The sequence below is a fragment of the Glandiceps talaboti genome, chromosome 19 (genome assembly GCF_964340395.1).
Source record: "Glandiceps talaboti chromosome 19, keGlaTala1.1, whole genome shotgun sequence".
In the NCBI taxonomy this organism is placed as follows: domain Eukaryota; kingdom Metazoa; phylum Hemichordata; class Enteropneusta; family Spengelidae; genus Glandiceps; species Glandiceps talaboti.
This window is the reverse complement of record NC_135567.1, coordinates 13752274-13774992: the sequence shown is the minus strand read 5'-3', so window position 1 is coordinate 13774992 and position 22719 is coordinate 13752274. Positions and strand designations below refer to the sequence as shown.

The 22719-nt window shown below is 34.1% G+C and overlaps 1 protein-coding gene across 2 annotated transcripts in view; it reads right to left on the bottom strand.

Moving 5' to 3' along the window:
• LOC144450319 (colorectal mutant cancer protein-like) overlaps positions 1 to 22719 on the bottom strand; it is a 234225-nt gene that overhangs the window by 174223 nt on the left and 37283 nt on the right. Inside the window, exons 2-3 of one of the 2 annotated variants that reach the window (XM_078140917.1) lie at positions 11974 to 12263; positions 11263 to 11417 (exon numbers count right to left, since the gene is read on the bottom strand). In XM_078140917.1, the coding sequence (XP_077997043.1) occupies positions 11263 to 11417; positions 11974 to 12263 (445 nt within the window). Of the gene's footprint in view, positions 1 to 5522; positions 5715 to 11262; positions 11418 to 11973; positions 12264 to 22719 lie in introns of those variants that run through there. The other variant, XM_078140918.1, reaches the window with a different exon arrangement.

The window sequence follows — 22719 nt, the reverse complement described above, 5'->3', positions numbered from 1 at the left end:
TCACCACTAGAGGGCAGTGTGGTGAATAAATTACTAGATTATTGATGTTTCAACCTTATGAACCAGTTTACTGAGTCTACGTTCACCACTAGAGGGCGGTGTGGTGAATAAATTACTATTCTTCGTTCACCACTTGAGGGCAGTGTGGTGAATCAATTACTCGATTATTGACGTTTCAACCTTATGAACCAGTTTACTGAGTCTACGTTCACCACTAGAGGGCAGTGTGGTGAATAAATTACATCTAATTACATATTTGGGTGTGTACTGTTTAACCATCACACATATGTTTACAAATATCATATGTACAAGTCATGTGACCTTTAAACAGATGTTTGAGATTTATAATATGTAAATCATGAGACTTTAAAACAGATGTGTAGTAGTTTATGACATCCACATTCACTTTACTGTAACAACTGTGGTTTGTTTATCAGCTACAAAACTGTTTATACTATGGTGATAAATATTCAAGGTGAAAGGTCATTAACAACAGGTCAGAGGTCAATAGTTTTATCATCAACACAATTCATTACCATAGTAACAACGATGTACATTTCTGAAGCACGTAGTGAGTTATGTACTTGTAACGTTATCTGACTGTTTTATAGGTACATGTTCTAATGATCATCAAAAAACTCAACAAAGAATTCTCTCTCTTTTCCAAATGATCTCGCTAGTAAACACATATTGTACGTGATATCTGCTACCTTTAATAGCTGACAACATTCAGAAATAGAATATGCTAATTGTTGTCAAACATTTGACCAATAGAATTTGTAGTATTATATGTTGTCAAACATTTGACCAATAGAATTTGGTTGTAAATACATTTGACCAATAGAATTTGGAGTATTGTATATTACAAATACATTTGACTGATTTTGACCAACGAGACAGAAAACCATGTAAAGTTTAATTTTATGTTAACTTGATGTTAAAACGTTTGTAATTGGCAAAAAAAGAGAAATGTTTCTGGTCAGCATGTGTATCATTTAAATACCCTTGTATCAATGTGTTTGTGTGTGTTTGTCCAGCCCATGCAGTCTGCAGATCTGTTGGGAAACACAAAAATAACCCTCCCTACTTCAGTGAAGACAACTGCAGAGCCAATCATGAACAAGCAAATGACATCTACCCCACATACACACACACTTGCTCTAAATTACTAAATAAAAAGAACAGTAACTGTCATAAATAGTAGATTAAGCAACAGGTTTGTTGAGAATAAAATAAAAATTGAAAAATTTAACGTCGTCAGACCATTTTAGACAAAATGTCATGACCAGAAATATTTTTTTTTTTGCCAGATAGAAATTGATTTGATTTTTTTATACTTATTGGTCGATACACTTTAAAGTTCCATTTTATGCTAATTAGTGATTCCCCATTTGTCCAATAGAATTTGGAGTATCATGTTATGCAAATAGATATGACAGCTTTTGACCAATAGGATTCAAAGTTGAATGATAGACTACTTAACAATGTACGAATATTCATAAATTCTTTATCTTATCAAAACATGGCAAACATTGTACAGACTTTATCAAAACATGAAAAACACTGCGTAGAAGTTGTCTAATATTACAAACATTGTGCAGATGTTGTTTAACATTGCGGATTTATTATGTTCGCTTGAGAAGATCTGAAATATTAGTTATGTAAATAGTACAGACGAAATATAGGAATTAGAATTTATGATATTAATATGGTTATGAAATATCGGTCTTCATAAATGATTACAAAACACGACACAAGATATTGGTTAATATGTTACACAAATTTGTGTCAGAATTTTATGATGTAACATGATCACCCTGGCTACATTTTTGAAACAAGATATTATTATTGTGAGTGATTTATGCATAGACAGGCATGAATTTATTTAGATATGTTGAACAACGGCCATCATATATTCAAAATGATATACAAGCCTGGTTAACAAAAAAATTCTGTCACAAGGTGCATCTATGTCACGACAGCACGTGTCTACATCACTGGTTCTGCTTTGTCCGAAACACGAGTCAAAACGCTCAAAATTACCATTACATTCCCTCATTTTTTTATACTACTGGCTGGTATAATTATATTTTTCTTCGTTCAGCCACAAAACACTCATGACTTAAGGGTTGTCTTATTGAGCGTCTCATAGTGACAAGGGCCCCTTAGGTCACTTGTATTTTTCTTGGCTGAGCGAAGAAAAATAAATGAAATAAATGTATTGTCTTATAACTTGAAACATTTTTGCAAAATATTGACATTTTTTTTCATAGACAAACAGGCTATAAAAATATAATACTAGTACCATAATACATACATGCATACATACATACATACATACATACATACATACATACATACATACATACATACATACATACATACATACATAATACACACACACATGCATACATACATACATACATACATACATACATACACACACACACACACACACACACACACACACACACACACACACACACACATACACACATACATACATACAGGAAACAAGATAGCGTTAGCAGAAGTGATCTCCGTGTATATATAAGCACGTATTTATGTTTACTTAGCGCCAAATTTGAAGACAGATTGTCATAACAAATCAAAGATTGAGTAAATGTTATGAAAAGACATCACATATTAAAGTCATTTAAATCAACGTATGAGAGTTTTGCAAAACATTTACACCTCGTTTTTGTGTAGACAGTAAAATTTTGAAATTTATAGTAAAAACTTCCAAAGTCTCACAAGATGGATCACCATAGTAACTCAATTCTTGAACATAAAAATTTGAATTGTGTCTAGGAATTGTTGCAATGATGTCTAGTTTTTACTGTGTACACTTTTCTACTTTACATTTGACCAGATTTGCCGCTCTCTGTTACCAGGGTTCAACAACCTTAAAACCGGGACATTTTTTTTGGAATTCATGACTTTAACATCTGATAGAGTATCGTGACCTTTAACCTCAATGTAAGTTGTCACTGTCAAAAATATGACTGAATATGACCTCTGACCTTTCATCTCTATTCAAACTGCACTTGATGCATAATTTTTGTGACAAAATCAAGAAAGTACACTTTTTTAAATTTTGAAACACATTTAAATAAATTTTGAGCAAATTTTCTTTAAAAAAATATTATTTTCATTGACACATTGAAATTATGACTGACGTAACGACAATATCTGTTCAAAAATTTTGGAGGGAAAAATTGTGTGCAGAAAATTTTCACTACCTGCAGTAGGATTTTACCTCATGTTAGAGGGTCAAAATAGAACAAGAATGTCGACTAATTCTCATGCATGCTTATAGTAATATTGACTTATTCTCACGCATGCCTATGGTAATGCACGTGAAGTGCAAGGAGTGGAAGTTATGGTGTCGACCAAGAAATCGAATGTTCATTATTTTTAGGATGTGTCTCGGCAGTAATATTGTATTTCAGGTACTTAATTCAGAGTCAGCAACAGTCTATCTTGGACATTGTACCAACTATGACAAGCATGCCAAAGAAGTCTGTCAAAAATTATCAGAAAAGTTAAATAAAAGCACTGAAGTTTGGACGATATTTGTTTACAATTTTGACACGGAATAACTATAACTAGTCAGCCATTACTTTTGTGTCAGCTCAACCTTATTAAACTTCAGACATTCTGTCCATAGTCTGATTTCAAAAAATATTGTACAAATTGAACAAAATTACTAAATTTCACTACTCAGGACCTTTTGGCGGGAAAAAACTGTGCAGACGACTGTATTTGTCCAGGATAAGATATGTTACAACAAAGTCAATTCATTTTCGAAATTACACCCATTTTAAAATCTCTTTCAATATTTTGTGTAAAATTATCACACAAAAATTTCTGAATTTTCGACAATATTTGCTCGGTAATATTGGCGGGAAAGTACTTAGAGTGCAACAAGACTACACTTCAGAGTCAGTTGCAAAGCCGCATCTTCTGTAAATGTTGGACATTGCACCCACTTATAAAATATTCTTTCAAAATTATCGAACAAATTTAACAATAATGCTAAAATTTTGATATTTGACAAGAACATTTTGGGGGGAAATTTTTGTGGGCAAAATCTGTCGTGCAGACTACAGCATACATTTCACACTTCTCATGAACAAGCAGACTACATGTATGTCAGTTGGTATCTACAGAATGTCAGACATATACTCACAAGAACACACGTCCCTGCTGTGACAAGTTTCTCTGGAAAAGTATCGGAAAATGATCTGGAAATCAATGATCCCGGCAGTGAGATCCAATTCCATGCCATCATAAAATCTCCAAAATTCACTTTTTTTCGTTGAATACAAAAAATTCTTCAAACCAAAACAACTCCTGACTCAGACTCAGTTTGTTTGTATGTACTTGTTTTCTCCAATGAAGTTATTTTGTTTGTTAAAGTCTGTCGTGTCAGATGTAATTGTAGAATTTCAGCTGTCTTGATTTCACGTTACAAAGGCTGATAGCCACAGTTACTCTAAGAATGTAGTAACAAACTATAACATGGCTTAGAAACGATTAGTGCTTTCAAAAGGCTGCCATATTTCGTCAAAAGATTCTTTTGTGCTAAATTTGAACATTTCATGATTAAAATTTGTAAAATAAAGAATTTTTGAAAACTTTTTCACATTTGTTTATAGTATCTGTTCAAATTAAAGCAAATATTGATGAAAATTTAGAATCTTTCAAAAAATTTGTGAAAATTTTAGAAATAACCACAAAACAACTAAAAACACAATATGTAACATATTCTCCAAAAGTACATGTCAACTAAAAGATTCAATTGAACAAGAATTTTCTAGGGAATGAATAAGCAGACGACAAAAATCAAAAGTTTATCTAGGGGCAATGTGCGATTCTGGAAAATCACAAAAATTCGACTCCATGTCAGAAAGTCTAGTGGTATTCGACAAGTAATTAGTAAACACACAAACTAACGGAAAGGTTACATGAACGTCACGGAATTATGCCTTCCGGAAAACTTTAATCACAGAGAATGAAACAGAAATAAGTTCCTAACTTTGCTGATGTAATTACTACTTCTCCTGCCTTTAGCACTGTACAACAAACTTTGTTGCTAAGTCCTTCATTGTCAGACATGTCACACAGTAGTGAGAATTTCAAGACCATTTTTTATGAAAATTTACAAATTTTGATCGTTAGCAAATTAAAATCTTCAAACCAATCATTTTTATGAACAAACTGAATGACTTGAGTCTAAAATTATATTGTAATTTTCAAAAAATTTACAAAAAAAAAAAATTTCTGTAAATAGTTTGCTATACAATTTCGTACAAAGGACTTTTTGTTACAGCAAACTTACACAAATCTATAGATAACAAAAGATTCTATGATTATAGTCAAAAATAAAGGTGAAATTTGTCAAAAAATTTAGAAGAAACAAGAATTATTCAGATAAATTAGGCGGGAAAACTTACCGTAAACTACACAATCAGAACTCTGTTATGACTTTAGTCACATGCATATCATGTATTACTCACTGTTGCTGTATGTCCTCCCTGTCTTGCTTGTGCAACCGATCTCAAAAACAGATGCCGCCATGTTGTTAACGTACTGTTCATGTTGTCATGGAAACCTCATTTTCATAACTATCGATGTAAATTTATAGTTTGTTGCTCCGACTAAGTCATCACTATTTCCATGCTTTGTATGAATGGGTCAGCCAAAGCTGTCAGATCTAGACACCCACTGATCAGTGGTCTACTTAAATTTCATTTTTGGTTATTTTGGGACGACATTTTAGCTCAGTGACGTGTGTCATTCTTCTCTGTATGACTTCATCTCATAATTGTGTTGTCAACTATCTGGAATATTATGTCAATTCCAGCTACTCAAGTGAACTCAAAAGTCTATCAAACAAGTTTTTTAGCCATTTTTTGCGCTAAATTTTAGCATGAATTTACTGCTGTGGACTATTTGGGTTATTCCAGTCTAAAATACAGTTGATTTATGCAAAATTTTTGTATGTAAAAATATCTTCATCACCTACAGTGTTATGTAAATTTCAATCTTTGCAACGACTCAATGAACTCAAAAGTCTACAAAAAAAAGTTTTTAAACAATTTTTTAGCTAAATTTTGACACAAACTTATTGATTAGGCTTACTTATTCTGATCCAGTCTAGAATAAATTTGAAAAAAGTAAAAAAGTTGAAAACAAACAAGAATTTTTGATCATCATTTTTGGCGGGAAAGAGAAAGGTTATAATTTTTAGGTCTAAATGTTTCCATTAATTAAATCTATAAATGATTTACTACTTTTGTGTTTCCAGTCTGCAATACGCACGCACAAAAAACTAAAACTTCAGATTTTTCAGATATCTGAAAAAAAATTCGTCACAAAATTCAAAGAAAGTGAATAACTAATTTTGGCAAAAAGTGAGAAGATACACTAACAAAATTTTCAATTCTGTCTAAGCTGTTTGCAATTATAAAATGAAACTTCAGAGATTATCGATTGAATTTGTCACACCAAAAAACAAGATTAACAAGATATGTGAGAATTTGATGAAAAGTGAGATGAGCTCCACAAAATATTCAAAAATGTCTAAAGTTACATCTACTGTACAAAGAACATATTAAGTGCTAGTATGATGTAATGTTATATCTAGGGGTGTCCTTGGGGTCAAAGGTCGCACAGCTTGGTGGCGGTATCCAGCTGTTTGAGTTGTCTGGTAGTGATAGCACTTAACTACTCCACCCCATCAATTGTTGTCTGTCACTATCTCATTAAAACAAACTTTGCAGGACAATTCAGACAATCAGTTTTATGAATAATCTATGACTAAGACAATAGGGATAAAAAGTTTGAATTAAAACAGAGGCTACTATGGGTTGTCAGGGAGTCTCGAAAGGAAATATAAAGAGCGATTTAAGGGCTGTTGTGCTATTATAAGTCCATGCCAGGGTTGAAGATTTTTTTGTGTCATTATAGGTCTGTGCCCAGTTAAAGATTTACAAAGGCTTGTGCCATTATAGGTCCATGCCATGGTTGAAGATTTATAATGGGTTGTGTCATTATAGGTCCATGCCAGGGTTGAAGATTTATAATGGGTTGTGTCATTATAGGTCTGTACCTTCGACCTCAGTGTGGGAAAACACTTAATAAACACTAACATTGTTATTATTTTTCATATTATATAGAACCCCCCCCCCCTTCCTCCCCCCTTTTTCTATGGTTCTATCATCACCAACTTTTGTGCACCTCTTCCAGATAACCATTTTGTTTTTACAAAAATGTTAATCATGATACAACTTTTCCGATCAATTTAGTGGAGAAGAAGAGTCAACTGCAGCTGCAGTACAGGAAGACATCAACTTAGCTAAAGTGAATACTGACAGACATTCGTCATCTAAAATGTATCTGAATCATTCATTTTCAACAGCTTTGTCAGTCATCAAACTTTAAGCCCAATCAGTCAATTAATTCAAATGAAGCCGACAAAGAGGTCAACTGAGGTCAATGTACAGGTCAACTAAGGTCAACGAACGGTGATGTACGCTTCTCGTCCTAAACGCATCAATCTTAAGACATCCTTGTTTTGACAATTGCTAGGCACAGCATGACAAATGGAGTCACAATGTAGCTGTCATGACCTACTTGGAATGATGGGTAATGGGGTCAAAGGTCATGACAAGGTCATGTCCCCATTATGTCATATTAATGCATTGGGGTTAAAGGTCACCGCATGCTAATGACCCATGATGTCATATTTATGCAATACTAAACATTCAGATACAATATCATTGGTAAAAACAACAAACTAAATATTTGAAGACAGAATATTTCTCTAAACACATTTTAAATGCCTCGCAAAAGTTTGTAAACTTCGGTTGAGTCATATATATGTCTAGACCTAATAACCCAATTAAAGGGACACAAGCTGATGCCATACATTTTGGGGCAAGATTTATTCTGCATATTTAAAAGTCACTCACAGTATTGTACTTACTGAAGCATACTTAACCATCACTTACAATTAACTGAACTCAAACCTGGTATTAGGATATCACTTATAAACGATCCGATGATGTCATTTTCCATACTAGGCAATCGAGTTTCCCTGTCATTTTACCAGGGTTCTCTACCAGTGATTTTGTTAAGGGTGGTAAGTAGGTAAAATCTACCAGGGAGCTCCCATGTTATTTTACCTGGGTTTACTACCAGTTTGTTTGGTAAGGGTGGTAAGTAAGTAAAATCTACCCAGGTTCCCATGTCATTTTATCTGGGTTTCCTACCAAAATTACCATAAACTCAATGGGGAAACACTGCCATTTTTACTAATAATTTCTCCCTTTCTGTTACCATGGTTCCCCAATCTTAGCAAAAATACTGTAGTTGGGTTATACTTTTGCTGTTTTGAGAGAAAAAAAGTTCCCAAAATATGACAATTTCAAATCATCAAAACATAAATTGATATTGTGAAATATGTAATTTGATACGTTGAGAATGTCTTTATTAGATGAAATACACAGTATGAGGTTTCAGGAACATTTTAAAAAACTAAGTTTTGTTTTCTTGATATCAGTCTTGAGTATAAACACAATAACAGTTTTATTATGTTGAAAAAATATAGATATTTGAAAACAATTAGTTTATATATGAAAGAGTATAATAATTTAAATTAATAGATAAATTCATATGAAATATTAATATAGTTTGCAATTGTTATTGTTTAGTACAAGATATTGAATATATTTATAATTTTCTGACTCAGGACTTGCGGAGAAAAAGCCATTCCATGATTTCATGGCTGCTTCTTTTTTCACGGATTTGAGTTCAAAGTTTCTTTGTTACAGCCTCAATCTGGAGGCTATATGTATCTGTGGCTATGAATCCTTAAATAGGCCATATGGATGAGGATTGGGTATTTATTTTGGATTTTTTAATTTATAAAACAATTTTATCATGGCTTCCTACTTGAAAAACCAATGTGAAACAATATTGACAAAGTCTGTGTTTATAACTCAATACATTGCAAAAAGCTAAAAAGTTTGTGTAAAATGTTTGTTATTGTACACGGGTAGCCACAACACTAGATATCCAAGTCTCTAAGTTTTTTACTGAGTATTTCTTCCGATGTCAAATGTTACTGACTTAACGGAAATTGAGATATATCTTTAATTGTCAGTTGCAGTCATCATGTCTTTTGTCTTTCACTTCATTATTTACACCACACTGTATTATTTCACTTTAATTATCTGTTGTATGACATATCACATGCTGGCAAACCACCCAGGATGTGTTATCAGTGTAAACAATGGTTGCTTCAAATTAGGTGCTAACTTACACAGCTGAAAAGTGGTCAACCACAACAGTTTGACAGATAGAGATGTTATTGTATTCTAAAATAGTCCCTGATAATGTCAGTTTTTGTGACCACTATGAAGTGCTACCTAGAATTAAAGTAACTCTGTGTTTCTTCTCCAGCAATGGAAAAATAAATGTAGGGAATAGTATAGCGCCCTCACATGGCTTAACTAGCATTTTACTTTTGTTTTTATGTAATCAGTTTTCGTGACCTCTATCAAGTGCTACCTCAGATAATTCTGTGTTTCTTCCACAGCAATGGAACAGAAACTTTACAATGGAATAGTATAGCGCCCTCACATGGCTTAAGTAGCATTTACTTTTGTTTTAATGAAATCAAGGTAGTTCCTGAAAAATGTAAAGTTTTGAGATGTCCATCCATCAAGCACTAACTTGGACTGGAAATCCTCTTGCAGGGAAACAAAATTCTTACTGTGGAATGGTATAGCGCCCTCACATGACTAAACTATTTGAACCTTTGTTTTTATGTAATCATAGTAAAGTAGTGCCTCAAAATGTCTATTGGATAACTTGGATAATGGATGTAATAAGACTTACTATTGCAAGGTAACAGACATCTTAGCATGGAATGTTACAGCACCCTCACATGACTAAACTACCATGACATTTTTGTTTATATGTATGTAATCATGGCAACTTTAAATGAAGAATACAGGTTTAATTTCATATTGTCTAGCGCCCTCACACAACTAAAACACTCCTGTATAAAAACTTTTACTCTTAAGCAACCTGTAAGAAACAAACTCGCTCTTAAATTTTCACAATAAAAACAAAAGAACAACACCTCTTTGTCTCGACAAGATTTGATAATAGACTTCAAAACAGTATCATTTGCTGCCCTCACATGACTAAATACATCTCTTTATCACCTTTTGTTTTGCTAGTATTATTAAGTTTTCTACTAAAGTAAAATTCTGGGGAAGTAAACTTCCCCAGAGCAACTATGGATGGAATTGCTTGGGGCTTAAAAAGTGAAATTGTTTGGCGCCCTCACTCACCAATAAAATTATTACTCATCTTTTGTTTTTATACTAAACTTTGGTTTCAATCCACTTTGTTTATAATCATACTGTTGTGCCCTATTTTATATTTTATGAATTCTAGAAAAAAAATGTTATGACCTCAGAAAGATTAGTTCTTCCATCTTTTATTCAAAGATATTACATAAATAAATTTTCTATCAACAATTTTAAAGTCAGCATATGACAAAACCATCTGGAGACTAAAATTACAAGTGTTTGGCGCCATCACAAGTCCAAACTAAGAAATGTTGAACTAAATCATTATATCTGAGTACCATAACTTTCAAGCTTTAACAAAAGTGGATCCAATCTAACATTTCAAGAATTCAAAATGTCTTCTTTGAAAGATTGAATGAAACACAAACATTATTAATTAATTAATTAATTAATTAATTAATTAATCAATCAAGTACTTCTTTACAACATTCAATTGATCATCTCAAGAGTCAGCAAAAATGTTCAATCATTATTGCATACATGAACAATATTTTCAATTTTTCAAATAAAGGAAAAATTGTTCAGATAAAAAAACCTACCAGTATAAATAAATTTTTCCCCTTTTTCACAAAAAAAGGAAAAATTGTTGAGAATGAAACTTCTAACATAGACATACAAACTTTAGACCAATTTTCCTTTTTTCATAAAGAGTTTGTTGTCATAGAAACACACACACAAGTTGTCATAGCAACACAAGCAGCAAACAAGTTCCCTTTTTCACAAAAAGGGAAGTTTGTTGTCATAATAACATACACAAGTTTGTTGTCACAGTAACACAAACACAAGTGTGTTGTCATAGTAACACACAAACACAAGTTTGTTGTCATAGTAACAAACAAACACGACATACAAACAAAATAACATGTCTTACCGTGTTGGCAAGCTCTAGGAAGTTTGAGCTCTGTCCGGCAGCTCCACCACTGGTGGCGCCATCCATAAGTTTTTGCAAAGCATTGGGTTCTGGACTCAGGTCTCTTGCACCTGAATCGTATTCCCAGCTTTCTCTGACGCCACCAGAACACGCACCTACGGAAGGAAAAGAGTGGAATGAAAATAACAGAAAGTTTTTGAAAGCAAAAGAACACACTGAAGTATATATAGTTGACAAGACCCAAAAAAAAATAATTGTTTGGTTCCGGTTACCCGACCCCCACCTAGCTTTTCACTGCCAACCCTAAACTTTTTTTTTTACCTATTTGAGAAAAATAATAATAAAATCATGAAGTCTCATAAGAAATAGTGGATGCTGAAACTGACATCAACTTAAAAAGACAATATAAAACTATTCTTCCAATCCGTAATGGCTGTACATCTGATAGGAAGAAATAAACAACACAGACACCATATGGAAAATAATGGAAAACCTGAACTAGACACTCACACAGAAAAAAAAAATATAATAAAATAAAATAAACAAGTCATTGAAAATGACATAGCCCCCGCTATGGTTGGGTTTTAAGGAACTGGCAGTTTATGTTGTCATTTTCAAACCTGGTTAATGTTGTTTGGCCTCATATGGTTGTTTTTGATATCACTACTATCGGAACCACACAATTGTTTTTTATTAGGCCAGAACACTTACCCATACTATTATCACTACTGGTCGGCCATGACGTCATTTTTGGTACTTGTAAATTGGGATTACTCCCGGAATTTGTGGAATCACATTTCGTTTCCACGGGATTATTCTCATTCCCGTTATTATTATCCATTTGTTGCGCGGCAGAGTTGATTTCGTTCATAAGTTGCATCCGACACTTTGCGAATTCGTCGTACGAGATTCGTCCACTTTCGTCCGCACCAAGTTGATGCATAATCTCTTGTACAGAATCCTCCATGTTTAACTGTCTACACATCACAAGTAGATCATGACTGCAAGATAAAATGAAACAAGGGAAAAAATTATATAGCGCCCTCTAGTGTACATAGCAAGAAATCATGACTGCAAGATGAAATGACATGAAAAGGAACTTATATAGCGCCCTCTAGTGTACATAGCAAGAAATGACATTTTTACATTACATCCAAACACAAACTTGAAAATTTTACCTGAAATTTTCGACTGTACACGTCAGTCTTTGTCAACAGATTGACCCACTATTCAGTACACATGACCTTACAGACACAAGTCTAATAAGGGGTTATAGATGCCTGGTCAATTGTTGACAAAACTGAAATGTTCAGTCAAAAATTTCAGGTAAAATTTTCAGGTTGTGTTTGGAACCGAAGTTCAATTCGATACTATGGTTTACCATGGATGTATTTCTCCCCTGTACATCCATGGGTTTTTACCAACACAGATGAATTTCCATCTAAACTGCACACTCATTATATTAATAATATATACATGCATGATGATATAGCCTGGGAAGGTATGGAAGCAGTACTAGTGAAATGGGAAAGTGGTAGAAAGATATGTCCGATGAGATACGTCAGATAAAGAAGGCCATTTGGAGCAGGTAACCTCTCTCGGAAATTCTGCACTTGGTGTTGAGGTATTTCTAGTGTCTGATAATCAAATTACTTCAAATTTAATTAACTCATATTAGTTATTCATATCCATAATTCATAATTATATTAAGCAATTATGATATAATCAAACTCAGATCTGAAAATAGCATGAGTTCCTTTGCCAACGTTTTTACCAGATTTTACCAGATTTCACCCTCTCTGTTACCAGGGTTCTAAAACCTTAGTAAAAACATGGAATGTATAGGAAACTGTAAATTTTACCAGATTTCACCCTCTCTGTTACCAGGGTTCTAAAACCTTAGTAAAAACACACAATGTATAAGAAACTGTAAATTTTACCAGATTTCACCCTCTCTGTTACCAGGGTTCTCAAACCTTAGTAAAAACACTGAATGTATAGGAAACTGTAAATTTGACCAGATTTCACCTTATCTGTTACCAGGGATCTAAAACCTTATTAAAAACACTGAATGTATAGGAAAGTGTAAATTTGACCAGATTTCACCTTATCTGTAACCAGGGTTCTAAAACCTTATTAAAAAAATGTGTCTCTGAAAAGTGTTCATATTATTTGTCGAACCAGTGTAAAAGAACTTCGCAAATCCTTAGAGTATCTCTTCTACTCTAGGAAATCTAACGAAACATCTGCAGTCGTACGCCGTCATCTCAACTGAAAGTTAAATGTACACAAGATATGCCAGAAGGCTTTCTGTTCATTCACGCACTACTGAACATTCAAGTGATACTCGAAAATCTCATTTCACCAAGCTATGTGTCTACATCTATATTTGATGGAATTCTGTTGCCATGGTAATCTGTAAAGCAACTACATGCATGTATGCAAAGTTGTGGAGAATAAAGTCGCTCAAAAAGTTGTAAAAATCACCAACAGTTTGAATTGATATGTGAACCAATACATCTATATTTGATAGAATTCTGTTGCCATGGTAATCTGTGAAGCAACTACAGGCATTATATGCGAAGTTATAGAGAATAATGTTCTCAAAAAGGCACAAAATCACAAATGGTTTGAGTTGAGAATCCATGTATAACTATCGATATTTGATGGAATTCTGTTGCTACAGAAAGAAACTACATCTCTGCAAACGTCGTACACAGCATATTCAATAAAAATCGCCATTTTGAGTTAATACCAGTAATAAGTCCATGCATAAATATCCACATTTGATTGAATCTTGTTGCTATGGTAATCTATTGTTTTCTCTGGTCTCTTTCTCCACGTATAGTTAAGTGGGAAAATTCTACCGAAAATGTTACAAAATCTTCTGCTGTGGACAGGCTGAACAGCGTATGTCAGTGCTACTAATCAATCACACACTAACAGCTGGTACAAACTCAGTCTCTCGTTTGAAAGTGTGTGATGTGAAAACGCGATAACATCATGGCGTTTACATCAATGCTGCAATAGCATTAAAAACGCGATAACATCATGGCATTTACATCAACGCTGCAATAGCATTAAAAACGCGATAACATCATGGCGTTTACATCAACGCTGCAATAGCATTAAAAAACGCGATAACATCATGGCGTTTACATCAACGCTGCAATAGCATTAAAAACGCGATAACATCATGGCGTTTACATCAACGCTGCAATAGCATTAGAAACGCGATAACATCATGGCGTTTACATCAACACTGCAATAGCATTAGAAACGCGATAACATCATGGCGTTTACATCAACGCTGCAATAGCATTAAAAACACGATAACATCATGGCGTTTACATCAACACTGCAATAACATTAAAAACGCGATAACATCATGGTGTTTACATCAAAGCTGCAATAGCATTAGAAACGCGATAACATCATGGCGTTTACATCAACACTGCAATAGCATTAAAAACGTGATAACATCATGGCGTTTACATCAACGCTGCAATAGCATTAAAAACGTGATAACATCATGGCGTTCACATCAACGCTGCAATAGCATTAAAAACGCGATAACATCATGGCATTTACATCAACGCTGCAATAGCATTAAAAACGCGATAACATCATGGCGTTTACATCAACGCTGCAATAGCATAAAACTACTGCTGTCAGTGGTATGTTGTGCTAGAGAAGTCATCTGACTATACAGTGGAGATAGAGATTGCATATATACTTCTACATGGTGTAAATGGTAACGATACCGTATAGGAACTAGACTAACTATATGGTGGAGAGAAAGACTATAGAAAACAAGCCCTCTCAAGTTCTAGACTAACTCACAGATGGAAGGACGATAACCATTGTGGAATATGTAGAGAATGGAAACATCACAGTAGCCTACAACACTGGTATCTAAAATCTGAAAGAAGTGACGGCTATTAACTTGCAATTCCTGTTCTTGAACTCACAAGGGAAATCCAAGGTGATAGAACAAATCCTCTTGACTTAAGAGATTTAGTGTCGGTACCAACAGATGATGCAACAACAACTGATTGAAACTCATGTACTTACGATTTTTGGTTTTTAAACTCACAGGGAAATTGAACATGTCAGAAACTATATGCAAATACAAACGTAGTATCCCCTCACGACTTTCAGATCTTGTACTTCAACACAGAAATGGCAAATGACGCTCTTGAACTTCGAAGTCATATTCTACAACTGACAAGGTGACGGAAACTCACACTCTCAATGCACAAGGTAGCGACAACCATATAGTTCTTGAACTTCCAAATCCCATTTTTCCAACTCTCAGGAGAAATCCATCAATACACAGAGGTAATGACATCCATAGCTCTTGAACTTACAATTCTAATTTTTCCAACTCCCAGGAGAAATCAAAGGCAATGAAAACCAACCCACCTGGCTTTTTGGAACAGGTATTTCAATGGACAAAAATAATGACAACTACAGCACTTGAAGATGAACTTACAATTCTCATTTTTTCCAATCACCGAGGGGAAATCCATGGCAACAGATCTAGAAACAAACCCACCTGACTTTTGGATCATGTAATTCAATGAAAAAAAGGTAATGACAACCTTGAACTTACGATTATCATTTTTCTATTCACTGGCGGAAATCCGTGGCAACAGATCTAGAAACAAACCCTCAGAACCAAAAAATGACAAGTAATGTTTTGAACTTACAATTCCTGGTTTTCAACTCGGAGGGGAATCTCCACGGCGATGGTAGCACACTTTGTATTATGGATGGTGTAGTTCAAGGAAAGAACGGCATATGACATGCGTCAACTTCCAGTTCCTAATTTTTCAACTCTCGAGATATCCAAAGCTACGGAAAAACACTGTCCACTGTGTGTCATGTAAATCAACACACGAAAAAAGGAACAACAGCTCTTCTACCTGTTTATCATCTCACCAGGGAAATCCAAAACGACGGAAATATACCCTCTCGACTTACTGAGCACGTAATTCACAGACAAAGGGACGAAAAGTGATGCTCTTGAACTTATAATACCTGTTATTCAACGCAGAGGGGAGTCCATTATTCAATCAGGGAGCTCTACTCTAAATGAAAATCAAATTATCCGATGTCTCCCTTAAATAACAAAACATGACAGATACACTCCAATAGTATTGATTGATTGAAGTTACGTACCAGTCAAGCGTAAAATTATGCACATACGTAATCATAATTCCGGTCTAAGTAAAGTGTCTTATATTTGCAGGAGTCTCCCTCAGATCATGTTACCAAACACATTCATCTTCTGTGTGACACTATTGATATACCTTCCTAATTTAAGTTTAGAGTTAGTATGCACCTTAGAATTTTAATTTTAACTTTTCTCGTTACTTTTTTCAAGAAAACTCATTCTTAGTTCAAATCAAGAAGAAACTGAGTGATCGCATTTAATTTTTTTCAAAATGTAGAAAAAAAATTACCTAAAATATATCTGAACTATACTTCATGTTCAAAATGGTCGTCGATAATTTCACATCTTCTGAGTCACACTATTGACATAGCCTCCAAATTCAAATTTGTTGAGGTAATATGCATTTCAGAAATAAAATAAAACTTTTGTAGTTACTTGATAAAGAAAACTCAAACCCATTCTCAGTTAAAATCAAGAAAGAAATGAGAGGTAATATTGCGATGTGTTATTTTTCCTGGACACACAAGGATGATGCAAGATAGACTGATGTGATGTTTAAAATATATTTATTTAGCCAGGAGCTAGGTCACTACATAATTTTTTTTCAATACAAAATGATCTAAAATAGTCATCAAACACTATGTTACAAAGTGGCCATATGGATGAGGATTGGGTATTTATTTTTGATTTTTAATTTATAAAACAATTTTATCATGGCTTCCTATTTGAAAAATCAATGTGAAACAACATTGACCAAGTCCTTGTTTGTAACTCAAAACATTGCAAAAGATTAATAAATGTGTAAAATGTTGTTATTGTATTTGCAAATTACAGTAACACACTTTTTACACATTTTGTAGCTGTGTTGTTCGGTAGAGTTAAAATGAACAACACTCTTCTTACTTACAGTATGTGGTAAATTTAATCAAACCCAGAATTCAAACCCCGGCTGCAGTGGTAAGCGGCAAGTGGCTTAAAGGGCCTCAATATTGAGTAAGGCCCCTTAGGTTGAATTTTCCTCACTATGATATTCAACATACAACTTAGCTTGAGAAATATGAAATGTTTTTATGCATCTTCGTATAAAATCACAATATTTCGTTTTATGATGAAGACTCATCTGTGCATATGAATAGTTACAAATAAATTAATATCATAACTAGGCAAAGCCCATAAGCTCACACAGAGTAGATTCATTTGTGACTGAGTGCCTTATGATGATATTGTAAATAGCGCCCTCTGTGTCGAGAATGTGCATAGTATGTAGAACGCACATGCATATTCATTGCGCCACAATGCATCCTTGGGTAAAACCAGCAAAAAAAACATTGCATAGTATATAGGACGCACATGCGTACTAGTCATTGAGTCGCTATGCGAGCTAATACTTTGTACTGCACAAAAATACTTGGATAAATCCAAGCTTACAACGTTGTTTACGCGTGTACGACTTCAAAATACTGTCGCAGATGGTGGTAAAGTGTATTGGCCCACATCTCTGTTCAGCGATGGTTCTAACACTCTGATATATATTCCATTTTGCTAAAATACCAAACAAGACTCTTGTTATTACGGTATTAAATGTAACGGGACCCATAATAGAAATTAAATTCATACCCCATTAATTCCTATAACTTGAGATCTAAAACTTAATACGAGAGATTTGTAACTAGATATTTATGGTTTACCATCGTTTGAAATCATCTCAGACTATTAAAGAGATCATTTTACCATACTTATAAGTTGCAAAAGAGTTAATCTCTGAACGTAATTTCTTTTCGGTGTGAAAATTATGAAAGTCACCTACTTCAGGTTCATTGAGTGTCTCCTTATAAGGCGTAAAAGAAATTGCGTGGTTCCAATCACATTCAATTTAAAATAGGTAGGGTAGGTAAATTTTTTATTTTATTTATTTATTTATTTTTTTTCATGTGTGAATGTCTAATTCAGGTTTTCCATTGTTTTCCAAATGGTCTCTGTGTTGTTTATTTCTTCTCATCAGATGTACAGCCATTACAGATTGGAAGAATACTTTTATATTGTCTTTTTTAAGTTGATGTCAGTTTCCACATCCACTATTTCTTGCGAAACCACAGTTGCCATGGCTACAATTTTTGCTAAGTGTGGTAAGTAGGTAAAATCTACCTGAGTTCCCCAGTCATTTTACCAGGGTTCCCTACCAGTGTTTTGTTAAGGGTGGTAAGTAGGTAAAATCTACCTGAGTTCCCCAGTCATTTTACCAGGGTTCCCTACCAGTGTTTTGTTAAGGGTGGTAAGTAGGTAAAATCTACCTGAGTTCCCCAGTCATTTTACCAGGGTTCCCTACCAGTGTTTTGTTAAGGGTGGTAAGTAGGTAAAATCTACCTGAGTTCACCAGTCATTTTACCAGGGTTTCCCTACCAGTGTTTTTGTTAAGGGTGGTAAGTAGGTAAAATCTACCTGAGTTCTCCAGTCATTTTACCAGGGTTCCCTACCAGTGTTTTTGTTAACAGTGGTAAGTAGGTAAAATCTACCTGAGTTCCCCTGTCATACCAGGATTCCCTACCAGTGTTTTTGTTAACAGTGGTAAGTAGGTAAAATCTACCTGAGTTCCCCAGTCATTTTACCAGGGTTCCCTACCAGTGTTTTTGTTAAGGGTGGTAAGTAGGTAAAATCTACCTGAGTTCCCCAGTCATTTTACCAGGGTTCCCTACCAGTGTTTTTGTTAACGGTGGTAAGTAGGTAAAATCTACCTGAGTTCTCTAGTCATTTTACCAGGGTTCCCTACCAGTGTTTTTGTTAACGGTGGTAAGTAGGTAAAATCTACGAAAAGTTTCTCAGGCATTTAACCAGTTTTTAGACAACCAAAATCATGGTACAACCGTACAACTAACCAAGTTTGGTATGAAATTCCCACGTCTTTCCCGGAAATATAATCGATTGACATTCCCAGACTACAAAGACTTTCCAGGAGCATATTAATTCCATTAAACGGTGAATAAGTGAAGTGACTGTATAATTCCGTACTCGTAACGAAGTACAATATGTATACATTTAATCCAAATAACTACTAAGCAGTCAATTTTCAGTTTCACTCGTCTTTCAATCTGCCTCAGGGTATCACTTACTGGCTTGCAGTCTCGTAATCTTTTAGCAAATCTTATCTTTCTAAGTACCCTATGTTATAAGCTGATCTACAATTATATTCGCAGACGTATGTTCACTTTTTGACAAAAACACAGCTATAGGCAAGGATATGAAACAGTGAACATTGGCCTCACTGTACAAAAAAAATACATTTGTATTCAACCTAGGGAGTTTGATAGGACCCCCTAACCAGAATGCATTGGCAGTACATGGTCAGAAGGTAGTTCCTGCTATAGGCAAGGATATAAGACATTCAACAGTGGCCTTACTGTACAAAAAATACACATTTGTATTCAACCTAGCTAGGGAGTTTAATAGGGCTTTTGGTTGGACCCTCTAAGCTGACTGCATTGGAAATACATGATCAGACGTTAGTCCAATCTATGGGCAAGGAAGTAGTTCTAACATCGAACAATAACCAAACTGTCCAAAAAAACATGTTTGTATTCAACCTAGGGAGTTTAATAGGACACCCTAACGAGTCTGCATTGGCAGTACATGATCAGAAGGCAGTTCCTGCTAGGGAGCTGGAGTTAGGGTAGAATGTAGAACAGTGGACTGACTATACCAGAGATATATATTTGTATTCAAGCTAGGGGGTTAGGTTAGAATATAGAACAGTGGACTATACAATAGATGTGTATTTGTATTCAAGCTAGGGGGTTTGGTTAGAATATAGAACAGTGGACTATATAATAGATGTATATTTGTATTCAAGCTAGGGGGTTAGGTTAGAATATAGAACAGTGGACTATATAATAGATGTGTATTTGTATTCAAGCTAGGGGGTTAGGTTAGAATATAGAACAGTGGACTATATAATAGATGTGTATTTGTATTCAAGCTAGGGGGTTAGGTTAGAATGTAGAACAGTGGACTGAACAATAGATTATACATTTGTATTCCTGCTAGGGGGTACTGGACATGGTTAGGTTAGGGTAATATAGGTCTAGACTCCCTAGCATAAGCATGTTTTGTATCATTGACACACACTTTTACAAACCTGTGACAGAGTGGAAGTGTTCTCATTGCAATTCATAATAGCCTGGGGGGTTTCTTTGTAAGTGAACAGAGAAGTTTTATAGTAAATCACTGCCTGGGGTGTTTGCTTTGCTAATGAATAGAATGCTATCCTGTGGTGTCTCCATGCAAACAAATCCTGGACGAGAAATTGTTAAAACTGCCAAACTCCGGATGATATGCAAATTTTTTGCACACTTTGACAGGAAAGGCATAATCATCGCACCGCTTACTAATTCCCTGCGAAACACTTTAAGTTTAGATGATTTACTTAAGTTTACATGATTTACTTAAGTACAATTTAAGCTTAGATGATTTACTTTAAAAGTACACATTAAGTTTAGATAATTTACGTAAGTATACTTTAAGTTTAGATAATTTACGTAAGTATACTTTAAGTACAATATAGAGAAACCATGAAATGCTTTTAGAGAAATTGCATGGTAAGGTAAAGTATAAAATTTTCCTGTATTCCCAAGGAAATTATTTGAATAAGAATCAGTTTTCTGGTAAAAGTAAACTATACAATTAAGTTTTTCATCACCACATGACAATTCTACTCTGTCAGGTGACACCAACCATCTGTCATCAGATCATCAGTCGGCCTGAAGATGCGTCCAGAATAGGATGTGAAACTGTTGCCATTCAAAACAATAACAAGTCCAGTAGGAATGATTATAATTACATTACGTTGTTATCAACTTCTAGAAATTTCTAACGTAAAATTTTTGAAATTTTTTTCCAATTATAAGTATTGATATCGTACATAGTATGAACTCTGACACGGAAAGCATCTGGTACAATTTTCCATCCTAGTTGAAAAAAAATTTGCATAAAATACAAGAAAACAAAACTAGTCATAAAAATCTGTCAAGAAATAAATAACTGATTCAACATGTCAAAATTTGTCTCAAAAACAAAATACAAAATCTGTGCAAAAATGTGACACTTTTATCTTGATCATTTGGGTGGGGAAATTCGTTGTGGAAGAGTTACGACACGCAATTATTTGTGTTTATTCAAGTAAAAACAAACTACAAAATTTGTATCAAGTCACTTGAAAATTTGTCTCAACAATCCAGAAAATTTGTGCAAAAAATTTGATATCTTTACATTGATCATTTGGGCGGGAAATACTTCAGTGGAAGGGTTACGACATTCAATTACATTTACATATATGCACTCATTCGAACAGAATTTGGGACTAAAGGAATCTGCAAAATTTGTCAGAAAACTACAAAATTTATGCAAAAAAATTCGACTTCTTTAACTTGTTCATTTGTGACGGAAATATTTTCAGTGGAAGGGTTATGACATTCTATTATTTTTATGCGTTCAACACTAAAAGTGAGCAATGACATTTGTGGATATAGCAGACTACATATTTTGTGTCTAAAACAAACATCAAAATCTGTATAGAAAAGTGACATCGTTACCCAATCATTTTATAGGGAAATACTTTCAATGGAAGGGTTACGACACTCAATCATCTGTTTGTACTCAATTTTAAAATCGAACAATGGAATTTGTGGCTACAACAAAACTACAAAATTTGATATAAAACAAACAACAAAATCTGTACAAAAATGGGACATATTTACCTCGATAATTCGGGAGGGAAATAGTTTCAATGGAATGGTTTGACACGCAATTATTTTTCTATACTTTCAAATCGAACAATGGATGAACAGAACTAAACAGAATTTGTGGTGGCTAAAACGAAGTACAAAATTTGTGTAAAAATGTTACATAAACTACAAAATTTTTGTAAAAATATGACAAACTACAAAATTCTTGACAAACTACAAAATTTTGTAAAAATGTGACAAACGACAAAATTTTTGTAAAAATGTGACATAAACTATAAAATTCTTGTAAAAATGTGACATAAACTACAAAATTCTTGTAAAAATGTGCCACACTACAAAATTCTTGACAAACTACATTTTTGTAAAAAGTGACATACGACAAAATTATGTAAAAATGTGACATAAACTACAAACTTCTTGTAAAACTGTGACATCCTTACCCCAATAATTTGGGAAGGAAATAGTTTCAGTGAAAGGGTTATGACACTCAATTATTCATGTGTGCGTACAGTATGAGTCATTTTTCTCCTGTTGTTGAAGGAA